A 12,251-nucleotide genomic window follows, 5' to 3' on the forward strand; every position below is an offset into this window, starting at 1 on the left:
AACATTTATAAATTATATCAATTTAGTATTGATTCTAAAAGATTTAACTCTTAACATTTACACATTGTATAATTTAATTTATTTTTACAATTTTGTTTTTCTTTGTAGCATTTAAGGTTATTTTTAAAAGAATGAGTATGATAACAATTACCTTGAATTTTTAATATTTTTCATATTTTCAATCAAATTTAACTAATATATTTGTTCTTTTTATTTTTAAGTAGAGTGATAAAATAATTTAATAATTCAATGAGTTCACCTAAATATTTTATGCAAATATGCATAATTCAATATATAAAAATATAATACAAACATAATATAAATATATTAAAATTTATATGAATAAATTACTGATTAAAATTGGCCATTGAATCAGACTAGATAGCAATCTAGATTTCATTACTTTAGCTTAATTACTACTTTCAAAATTATATAAATATTTTATATACTATATTAATAAATTTAAATAAAAATAACAAATTGTAATTAAATTATCTTTTAAACAGTAAATTTATAAGTTAGTATAATAAAATTATATTTTGATCTTTCTAAAAATTTAAAATTTAATTCTAATCCTATCAAAATTTTATAATTCTAAAATTGCCAGACTTTCCCTTCCAGAAATGGAAAACACCCCCCACAAAGTTTCCCTTCCTTGGCTACCTGAAAAAAAAATCATTTAAAAAACCCGAATATTATACAAAAAGTAATGCAATAATCCCCGAACTTATCAACGATTTCCATTTCAGTCCATAAACTTTATTTGAGTCCCCGTTACTCCCAGAACTTGACAACTTTTTTAAGTGCCACTAAAGCATGATAATGTAACACTGATATTATACAAGAGTATCCCTGAAAAGTTTAAAATCTCATATAAAATTTAAAAAATAAAAAATTTTCTTTAAAAAAAAAATTAAGTGAAGACATGCCAGTCATCACTCTTTAAAAAATTCCAAATTCATGGGAAACTTAGATTAATATGGATGAAAAAAAGTTCAGGATCAAGGTGAGAAAAACTGCCAAATTCGGGGACTAAATAAGAAGGAAGAAGAGGGTCTTATTTAAACCAAGAAAAAAAACATCAATTCAATGAAATGTAATGTGTTCATCCTATATGAATACAGCCTGGTCAAGTAAAACAAATAGAGACAATTTCCAGTGATGACCCCAGCAGTTAAATCAATAAAATTACAAATCACAGTGAATGCACTCACAACTGTGTAGGTCAATGTCACAGTTGCATACAAATCCATCAACCTTCCTCTCCAAACTCTTTTGTAAATCTCTCATGAACCTCGAGATCGCCTTTGCTCACTGTCGGCCTCTGTCTTGCAAGCACCTTATCAAAATCTGATCTCGAAATAGGTGGTGGAAGAATCTGCATAGACATTTAATCAATGGGGAAAAAAAAGACTTCAATCATTTCAAATGTCACAAATGACCAAATTTGTTTTTCATATTTGTTAATCACAAGTGATTCGTACCTGTGCTGCGTGTCCTTTGGCTGCCAATTCCTGCATAGTAATTTGGACAGCAGATGGTTGCCTAGGTCCACAAGGCATCCACATATCCTCGGGTGTCTTGTAGAAAAACATGGCATCCTGGGTTTTACGAACGGGTTCGAAAAGAACATCCTTAACCTGCCACGATATAAAGTAAAATATGCACAACAATGAGCTACTAAGTTAATGGCCCTTCATAGTAAGACTAGCTGACAAGACGGAATTCGGAGAACGGATTTTTTCACTTACACAAACTGATACGTCCGAACCTGAAAACCCCTCTGTTAGGCGAGCTAAGTTCTCAAAATCACTTTCGGTCAAGTTATGAGGAGTATCACCTAAATGCACCTGTTGTAAATTTATTTAGCCAAACAACACATCCATGTGAAAACAACAAAAGAGATCAAAGACTAAACAACAAACTTTTTTTCTCAATGCTTTGAAGGACAAATATAGGGAAAAGGTTGTGTACTTTGAACATATGTTGTCGAGCCTTCAAATCTGGGAGAGGAATGTAAATACGCTTATCAAAACGCCGGCGAATAGCCTATGGGGACAATTGATTAGGAACAGAAACCTATGCCTGCTGAATTGAGATACATATATGAAGATTATATGGGTAAACTACACCCCATGTCAATAAAATACTATTAAGTTTACGTTTTGGTCACTCAACTTTAAAAAATTACAAAATGGTCACTAAATTATTTGAAAGTTTTATTCAAGTCACTAGGCTTTTTTTTTTTTTTTATGTTCAGCTAGCAAGCTCCTAGTGACGATTCGACGATCAGTACGGTGGATTAGTACCTATCGATAACAAAGAGAAGGCCATTACAACAACAATTTTAACAACTCAGTTACTAAAATAAGAACTTTCGAATAATTCAGTGGTCATTTTGTAACTTATGGAAGTTGAGTGACCAAAACATACACTCACTAATAGTTTAGTGACCTTAGGTATGGTTTACCCAAATTATATTTTAATGTTCTCCTTTACCTGATCAAGTGCATAGGGAGTATTTGTTGCCGCAAGCACTAAGACTTTCTGATCAGTATGTCCGACACCCTAAAGCATAAAACGCACAAGGTGAAAAGTTCATTCCCTAAGCTAGAAATCTACGAAGGAGTCATATATCTATTTTTCAATTTAGCACAGACCAAAATAGGGTACGAGCACCGTCATGTAATACCTGCATCTGCACGAGAAGTTCGGTTTTGATACGTCTAGATGCTTCACTCTCATTGCCCTCACCACGTTGACCACACAAGGAATCTATTTCATCAATGAATATGATGGATGGAGCACTATCACGAGCCATCTGAAAAAGGTTTGAAACCAGCTTTTCACTTTCCCCCATCCACTTCGACACGAGGTCAGATGAAGAAATACTAGCAGAAAAAGAAGCGGAAAAGGGATTAAATTTTAAATGAGAAACAAGCAAAAACCTTAATACAGGCACGTAAATGGAGCAAAGCTGTACAGATGATTAATGACCGCAAAAATGTTAGAAAAGATAACCAAACACGCACCAGAAAGGCAAACTTATAATTTTCATATATAAGCCTAGGAAACAAATTTTCATGTCTTTACCAGGAAAGAGGTCAAATAAGTGACAAACAATATATTACCTAAAGAACGTAGAGTCTGATTCAGTTGCAACAGCCTTGGCCAAGTATGACTTCCCAGTCCCCGGTGGTCCGTACAACAGAAAAGCTCTCCATGGCCTTCTCTTTCCTAAAAGAGAAGGAATTGGGAAACTTTAACAAAATTAATCCAATTATATCCCTGCATATGTAACGTTGCAATGACAATGACTAGAACTGCAATAAAAGCAGCTAAAAGGAGAGTACATATTCGGTTCTATGTATAGTTCAGTTAGATTGTTTCCGCATCACAACTCCGTAATACAGTTCAAACAAACACGAAACCATAGTAATTCAATCATACCAACTAAAATCATAGCAAGGCCAATAAGATACCCAAAGATATCAATACTAAAAAATGTAAATAATATATGGGCCGGTTGAAGACCGAGCCTCCACTAATCCCCTACATTACTTTGATTAACTCCATAACAGCAAAATTTTCAGATGGATAGCAAATGAATTTGAGTATATGTTTTGCCTTTTTTTTAAGTTACAAATGTTCCAATGGACCAATCATTACAAGCACTGAACTGTTAACTAGCTCAATAACTGAATTGAATAACTAATTAACTCAGAAACCATAACTGAGAACCCACACATTTACATGGACTCGAACCTGGGACCTCAAAACGCCCAGGCCTTCAACCTTGCCATGGAGTATAAAGTTGAATTCAACAATCATACATAAAATTATAACATAATCTAACATCCCTTTAAAAGCTGTCAACTTTAAAACCATATTAATTGATGTGATTAAAATGGCAATGTTGTTCAAAGGAGGTAGAATCTGTGATAGCTAAAAGGCTTCTAGCAATAAAAAGTGACATCAAAAGAGACAGCAAGCAAATGTTAGGAAGGCTATGTCATATAGGTCGTTTGCCACATTATGTGTTGCAATAAGCTATAAAACCCATACGACCTTAAAATGCAAAAACATAACCATAAAACCATACAATTCCTCCATAGTTTTAAGTTTGAACAATCAATAATCACTCCATTTCATTAATCCACTAGCAAATACTAAAATCCAGCTAAAACAACCAGTTTTAAGCTGTAAACCCATAAATTTCCTCCATAGTTTAATCAACAATTACCCCATTTCATTATCCACTAGCAATAACTAAAAGCCGCCAATTTTAAGCTGTAAACCCATAAATTTCTTCCATTGTTTAACAATCAACAATCACCCCATTTCATTAATCCACTAGCAAATACTAAAATCCAGCTAAAACCACCAATTTTAAGCTGTAAACTCATAAAATTCCTCCATGGTTTAACAATCAATGATCACCCCATTTCATTGATCCACTAGCAATTACTAAAATCCAGCTAAGCTCACCAATTTTAAGCTGTCAACCCATAAAATTCCTACATAGTTTAACAATCAACAATAACCCCATTTCATTAATCCACTATCAATTACTAAAACCCAGCTTAAGTCATCAATTTTAAGCTGTAAACCCAAAATTATCCTAAAAAAATTTAAAATAAAAGAGCCTAACCAGTAAAAAACTGAGGAAACTTGACAGGCAAAATAACAGCTTCTTGCAAAGCCTGTTTAGCACTTTCTAACCCAGCCACATCATTCCACTTAACATTAGGTTTTTCCCTAATAATTGCCGAATTAAGCCCAGATCTCAACTTAGCCTGGTCCGGATCCTCCCCTCCATCACCGCCTTCACCTCCGCCACCACCGTTCTTGGGCTTACTTTTCGGACGCGTAGCAACAGCAGCATCCCCATTAGAAGCCGGTCCTGGCCCACCTTCATCAAGAACGGCACGGATCTCCTCAGCGCGACGCAAATACTCGATGAGCCTCTGGGTAATCGCTTCCCTGATCTTAGGGTTCTTCTCGTATTTCAGATGGGTCTTGAAATACTCGAGGGCGTTCATGTATAAAGGGAAAGCTTTACTGTAATTCCCTTCATTGTCTTCATGTACAGCTTGCTTCACGTACTCTATCGCTTGTTCTTTGAAATTGCTATACATTTCTCTATCTTCTTTTCTGGGTGTTTTAATTTTTTTCAGTGGAATTGCATCCCCGGTGAAAATTTTAAACTTTTTCTTAGTTTCCAAACAGGATTATGGAAAACTTGAGATTTGGAGGGTGGGATCAAAGGCCAGAAATAGAAGAAAATGAAAAACAAAAAAGAAGACTGGTTTTTTTGATCGTCAAATAACTCTTAAAGGCAAAAGCGTGTGGAATATTAATTACTTAAAACATTCAACAAGCTTTACCTTATGGCCAAAGGAAAGTTCAAAATTCTGCCTTTTTATATAGCTCTTATTAGCTGTTCATAGGCCAGGTTGGGTCGGGGCTTGACCCGATTCAAAATATCTTCAGGCTTTTTCTGCCCGGTTCAACAGGCCCAAAAGCCCATTTCACAGTTCAACATAAAAATAAAAAGGGTAAATTCCAAGAGTAGTCACCCATTTATTAGTATTCTTTTTGTCATCCAACAATGAAAAATTATAAAATGGTCACCTAACTATTTAATTTTATCCTTTTTTGTCATCAGAGTTCTAACGATGGCAACTTTTAAAATTGGCATGATAGCAATTTTAACCCTTAACATTTATAAATTATGTCAATTTAGTCTTGATTCTAAAAAAAAGTTAACCTTCAACATTTACGCATTGTGTAATTTGATTTTTTTTTGCAATTTTATTTTTCTTTCTGACCCTTTCACCTAAATGACTAAAAAAATAAATTTATCAGCTAAATTTGATTGAAAATATACAAATGGAAACACCAAAAATACAAAATAACGATTTTCATCTTTTCTCGTTCTTTTAAAACTAACCATTGATGTCATAAAGAAAAGCAAACTTGCAAAAAGAAAAAAGACCAAACGCAATATGTAAATGTTGAAGGTTAATTCTTTTAAATCAATACTATATTGACATAATTTATAAATGTTGAGGGTTAAAGTTGTTATTATGCCAATTTTAAAAGTTGCCACTTTTAGCTAGCAAATGATCAAAAAAGACAAAATTGAATAGTTTGTTAACAATTTTATAACTTTTCATAATTGGGTGACCTAAAATAAATTTATTAATAGTTGGTGAATACTAATGTAGTTTGCCCAATTAATAAATGGTTAAATTTTTTATTAGTCCTTATACTTTGCAAAAGTTATGGATTTAGTCTTTGTACTTCAATATGATAAGTTTAGTTCTGTATTTTCAAAATGGTCAACTTTAATTCCGTACTTTTAAATTTTTGAAAATTTAATATTGACCCAAACAAGTATCAATTTAATTCATTTGGTTATATTCAATATACAGTTGTAGATTTAATCTATAGTCTCTAACTAGACTATTCTAAGTCCCTATGCTTTTGAAATTTAAAAATTTGATATTGAAATAAATAACCGTCGTTAAACTATTAACTAGGTTTTTAGTGAGTAATATGTCGAATTTGGTAAAAGTGTCAAAAAGGCCCATATACTATGGGCAAATTAGTATTTGTACGTTAGATCAAAGAGCAATTTTGTATTTTTTGTTAAAAATTTCATCAATTTGTACTGTTAAAACCTAATATGGTTAACGAAATAATCAAACAATGACATGTGTACCTCATGCTGACATTCAAAGATCATTTTTTAATCATAAAATTGGATGAAATTTTTAACAGAATTATCAAATTGCTATTTAATCTAACGTACAGGACTAATTTGCTCATTTATTGAGTAAATAGGACAAAATGCAATCCAACTTCTAGTACAAGGGCTTCCATGGTACTTTTTATCAATATTATTCATATGATAATATGTTTACCACATAAACTTCCGGAAATAGCATAACTTAACTTAATTAATTTAACGATTATCGTTTGGTGAGGACTGAAATTTTAAAACTTGAAAAGTTCATAGACTAAAATTGACCAAATTAAAGTATAATAACTAAATCCATAACATTCGTAAAGTATAGAGACTAATAGTGGAATTTAACCTAAAATATTTATATTATTATTTTTATAATTAAAAATTTTAAAATTATTTATCTATTTAAATCAGGTCTGGTTGGTTCGAAATAGAATACTCTTTATCTAAGCTCAACCCTTTTAGTGGGGGACGGGTGAATAACACATAATAACTCACCCTTGGGAGGAGAACAACAACTAGAAACGACTGTTAATACCGTTGAGGAGCAAAAGGAGGAATTCAGTGGATTTTGTACCCCCAGATGTGTATTGTTCTAATAATAAAACTAAAACAATTAACTCTCTTTTTTTCGCACTGATAAAAATTTTTGATCCATACTAATCACATCGGCTCGTTCTGCCAAATTCCAATCGCATCGATCAAAACATGATACAGCGCAACAGGTGCATAGATAATATTTAAAAATATAAATTTTATAACTTTTTACTATTACAGTAATAAATAATAAAATTCTGTTTCCGAGAGCTAAAACGAAAGTTGTGTTTTTTCACATTTTTTTAATTTAAAATGTAAAAACTAATAATATAGTAAAAGTAAACAACTCACTTACCCTTCAATTTTAATTCGTAATATTTTTTTATGAAACTTCCATTTTATATATGATTTTTTGTGAATAATATTATAATGTATGATGTTTTTTTGTTTTATTTATTTATTAAGTGATAGATTTTAATTCACGGAGTTTATTGATGAATATTTTATATAATTTATAAATATTTCATATTTTAACTTTATTCAATATTATTCGTTTGATATTTGTAAATATTTTCTATATTATATATTAAATACTTTTTAAAATATTATTAAAATTAAAATGTTACATCTGAAATAGATCAAAATCAGTACATCCTAATTTTAGTTGAAAAACGAGTGCACCCATAGGTGTGATATCAACTACATTGATTTGGATCGATACATGTAATTATATAAAAAGTCGTGTTAATATATTATTTGGTACCTGAATTTTGCTTCAATTTAATTTGGTATATGAGTTTGACTTCTATGTTCAGTTTGGTATATGAGTTTTCTCAAATTGATACTTGATATTTTATTTATCCTGAACAAGTAATTGAGTTTAGCTTTAATGTTAATGTTGATACTTTAGTTTTTCTTTTATCCCAATCAAGTACCTATGTTTTTTTTCTTTTACGGGAGCACGTGTGTCAAATATTTATTGGATCACATGATGTCTTTTGGTTTGGGTACCAAATTAAACATCGAAGCCTAACTTAGATACTAAATTGGGACAAAAAAAACTTAAGTACCAAATTGAACATTGAAACTAAACTTGGGTACCAAATGATACACCAATCCTAAAAGTAAATATTGTAAAAAACCAAATAGGTGGTCAAATTGGTCAAATCATTACTTTTTGGTTGAATGGGTGGAATTGTAGTTCAACGACAATTAAATTAAATAATAAATATTTAAAAAAAATACAAATCGGTTCAATCTGTTGAACCATAATTTTCTTATCTCGATTTTTGACTTTTGTCAATTCATAACAATTTTGTTATATATTTGATTTTATGCCACCAATCAAATTAATTAAACTATCGATTCTAATTCGAACAACAAATTTAATATATTTATATGAGTATTAGAAAAAAAAAGAAGAGAAACATTTCATTATATAAATTTCACAATCAAATAAAAAAAAATCTCATGATATAGCAAAAAGAAAATTATAATATAAAAATTGGCCCCGTGAACTTGGCAATTACGCATATTGGTACTTGTATTTTTTTGGTTCACTTTGGTTTTTAAAATTGTCAACTAAATTTATTTTGGTCATAAACTTGAAGTCTGTTAATATTTGATGATGTGGCTATTGTTCTTGATACATGACTAGATTCGTCGGTCGGATTGATTGGATTAAGAATCGATCGATATACTAATCCAAACAAATGGGCTGAACAGATTGAATCAGAAACAGCTAGAAATCGATAAAAATTGAAAATTAGGATAAGAACCCTAGTTTAATAGGTTGAACCAGATTAATAATCTATTTTTAGTTAATTAATTAATTGTTATTAGTTTATCAGTTGACCCTATAAAATCAATGGTCTGATCGGTTCAACCACCGATCTGATTATTAAAACATTGTATGTGCCACTCTAACATTGTACAACATTAAAATTTATTTAAAATTTTTAAATTACAAGTGATGATGTGCCACAATCTCAAAATGCCACATCATTAATCTTTTATATTTTCAAGTTCAAGAATAAAAGTGAATTAAAAAAATACAAATATTAAAATAGGTCTAATTAACAAGTTTAAGGACCAAAAAATATATTATCCCTTAGTTCAACCAGCAGATTCAATCTAGTTATAACCTCACTCACAAAAATTTGGAATATATTTCATTTTATATAATTTTCACAATCAAATAAAAAATAATTCTCATAATACAACAAAAATAAAATAACAAAATATTTTCCATTTTTCTAATAAAGTCCGGCCGACGTGAAATACTATGATAAACACCATACGTATTAATCACGCCAAAAAGGTCGAATTTTTAAGAGAAAAAACAATAAAATTGGACATTGACTCTCAGTCAAGTCTTCCATTTCTTCATTTTCTGTAGTTGCCCACTTTTTAGTTCTAAATATTAGCTAAATTTTTAGTCTCATTAGCAATTGTTAAAGAAAAAAACCATGGTTTTCTTACTTACCAAACAAAACCCATTTCCATGCAATTCATATTTCAGTTCCTGGTAATGTTTTCCATTCCAAGATTTGATCTTTGTTCTCTTTTCCTTTCTGGGTTTGATTTTTATGAACAAAAAAATTGATTTTCATCCTCTCTTTTTTTGTTCCAAAAGCTCCCCAAAATCTACCGCTTCTCTTATATATATCTGTGTTAAAGACCCAAACTTCTTTTAAAAGATATATACATACATATATGTGTGTGTGTGTTAATTTCCCTGTACAAGATTTGATCTTTGTTCTCTTTTCCTTTCTGGGTTTGCTTTTCATGCAAAAGAAAATTTGATTTTCATCCTTTTTTTGTTTCAGAAGCCCCTCCCCCCCCCCCCCAAAAAAAACACTGTTATGTATATATATGTGTTAAAGACCCAAACTTTTTTGTTTTAAATATTTTTTAGCTATATATAGCAAACCCCATTTTTCTATTTTCACCAAAATTTTGTTTTTGGTCCCCATGAAAGGATCAATTAGACCATTGCTAAGCATTCTAATGCTTGTTGTATTTGCAACAACCTTAACCTTCCGGATTTTCATCTACGGCCGCCGTGTCTTCACGGTGGCAGCAACCCAACAACCCTCACCAACCCAAACTTTCAACTCTACTTTGCTCAACTTTGCAGCCATTGATATAGGTGAAGAAAAATCCAAGCTTGAAATAGACCAATTATTAGAAAGGAACTATGACAATGAAAGAAGAACTACAGGTTATACAACATGGAGAAGGTTCAATCACTATGATGCCAAAGCCAAAGCCAAATCCAAAAGGGATAATAAATTGTTGGTAATGTTCAAATCCCCAAAATTTCATCATTATTGGTTAGATTTTAGAAGGAATTTACAAGATTGGGCTAGAAAAAAAGTGTTTCAACCTAATATAATGATGGAATTAGTTCAATTAGTGAAGGTACCTATTGATGGTTATAATGGTTTCATTGGTACAAATAAGTATAAATCTTGTGCTATTGTGGGAAATAGTGGGATTTTATTGAATAAAAAGTATGGGAATCTGATTGATGATTATGAGATTGTGATTAGATTGAATAATGCTAGAATTAAAGGGTTTGAAAAACAAGTAGGGACTAAAACAAATATATCATTTGTTAATAGCAATGTATTGCATCTTTGTGCTAAGGGTGGTGAAAGTTGTTTTTGTGACCCTTATGGACCTAATGTTCCTATTGTGATGTACATTTGCCAACTGGTTCATTTCGCCGACTACGTGATGTGTAACTCGTCCCATGAGGCGCCGATGTTGGTTACTGACCCGAGGTTTGATGTGTTGTGTGCAAGGATCGTGAAGTATTATTCAGTGAAACGATTTGTTGAAGAGATGGGGAAGACGTTGGATGAATGGGGACCGGTCCATGACGGTTCGTTGTTTCATTATTCGTCTGGATTTCAAGCTGTCATGCTTGCTTTAGGGATTTGTGATAAAGTTGGTATGTTTGGGTTTGGGAAATCGGCTTCTACTGCGCATCATTATCATACTAACCAAAAGGCCGAGCTCCGGTTACATGATTACGAGGCCGAATACGAGTTCTATCATGATCTGGTAAAGAACCCACGTGCGATACCGTTCGTTTCAGATAAGTTCAGATTCCCTCCTGTTGTAATCTATCGATGATTTTTGGCTTGTTTTGTCGTAATCATGTCCTATCGGTAGTTTCCGATTAGATACTCGAAAAGGAACATGTAAAACACGAACACTAACACGATTGTCAAAGATCTCTGTTTCATGTTCTGGCCCTGTACTAGCAAACATAGTTTACCGTTCAAGTTATCCGTTTGCTTTTTTTCTTTGTTTGTGGTTAAAGTTATACTTTGCTTGTTTGTCAAGTTATCCTTCAAAAACATGGATGAAAATTGGATCATGTGCAAGATTATTAATATTAGCTCAAAATTTTGTGAAACTCTAAACTTGGGTTGACTTTCACAAACTTTAAAACAATAAAATCTTAAAAATAAAATTAGGGGTAAATTATCAAATCTGTACATGAATTTTGATACATTATTTCAATTTGATACATGAATTTTGATTTGGCGCAATTATGTACATGAAATTTGAATTGTGATTCATATGTATAAATGAAAATTTGATTTTAATTTAATTGCACACATTTAAAAAATGAATGCATATATTTATTTTTTTGGAATTATATAATTATTTGTGTATATAACATATCAGTAAAATGGTATTAATTCGATAATGTTATTCATGATCTGTGAAAATTGAATCAAATTAAAATTACATGTATAAAATTGTACAAAATCAAAGTTCATACATGATATTGTATATTGGATCAAAGTTCGTGTATAACTTTCATATTTATTCTTATTTTTATAATTAAATTTAAACAAACAATATTTTATTATCAAAATTGTAATTCGGGTCGGTCTAATCCGAGCTTTAACCCTTAAGTATACTTTGTTTAAACCTAGAT

At 31.2% G+C, this 12,251-nt stretch overlaps 2 protein-coding genes across 2 annotated transcripts; one reads left to right on the forward strand and one right to left on the reverse strand.

Annotated features, from left to right (window-relative positions):
• Positions 1-1,037: 1,037 nt before the first annotated feature.
• Positions 1,038-5,389, reverse strand: LOC105790013 (protein SUPPRESSOR OF K(+) TRANSPORT GROWTH DEFECT 1). Its single transcript, XM_012617384.2, has 8 exons — positions 4,652-5,389; positions 3,132-3,237; positions 2,693-2,891; positions 2,500-2,568; positions 1,975-2,049; positions 1,752-1,850; positions 1,485-1,640; positions 1,038-1,378 (listed from the first exon to the last, which is right to left on the reverse strand). Exons 1-8 carry the CDS (start codon positions 5,136-5,138, stop codon positions 1,253-1,255), a joined length of 1,317 nt encoding a protein of 438 aa, XP_012472838.1. The 5' UTR covers positions 5,139-5,389; the 3' UTR covers positions 1,038-1,252.
• Positions 5,390-9,650: 4,261 nt separating this feature from the next.
• On the forward strand, positions 9,651-11,607 carry LOC105790014 (beta-1,6-galactosyltransferase GALT29A). The gene has a single exon (XM_012617385.2). It carries the CDS (start codon positions 10,265-10,267, stop codon positions 11,432-11,434), a length of 1,170 nt encoding a protein of 389 aa, XP_012472839.1. The 5' UTR covers positions 9,651-10,264; the 3' UTR covers positions 11,435-11,607.
• The last annotated feature ends 644 nt before the right edge of the window (positions 11,608-12,251 follow it).

The sequence above is a fragment of the Gossypium raimondii genome, chromosome 8, assembly GCF_025698545.1.
Source record: "Gossypium raimondii isolate GPD5lz chromosome 8, ASM2569854v1, whole genome shotgun sequence".
In the NCBI taxonomy this organism is placed as follows: domain Eukaryota; kingdom Viridiplantae; phylum Streptophyta; class Magnoliopsida; order Malvales; family Malvaceae; genus Gossypium; species Gossypium raimondii.

What these genes read in the sequence shown, in the direction of transcription:
- LOC105790013 (XM_012617384.2), bottom strand. Translation starts at nt 5,138, where the DNA reads ATGTATAGCAATTTCAAAGAACAAGCGATAGAGTACGTGAAGCAAGCT. An exon ending in GTTTCCTCAGTTTTTTACTG is followed by an intron (nt 3,238 to 4,651) that starts GTTAGGCTCTTT and finishes CTTCTCTTTTAG; the next exon opens with GAAAGAGAAGGCCATGGAGA. An exon ending in TCAGACTCTACGTTCTTTAG is followed by an intron (nt 2,892 to 3,131) that starts GTAATATATTGT and finishes TTTTTCTGCTAG; the next exon opens with TATTTCTTCATCTGACCTCG.
- LOC105790014 (XM_012617385.2), top strand. Translation starts at nt 10,265, where the DNA reads ATGAAAGGATCAATTAGACCATTGCTAAGCATTCTAATGCTTGTTGTA.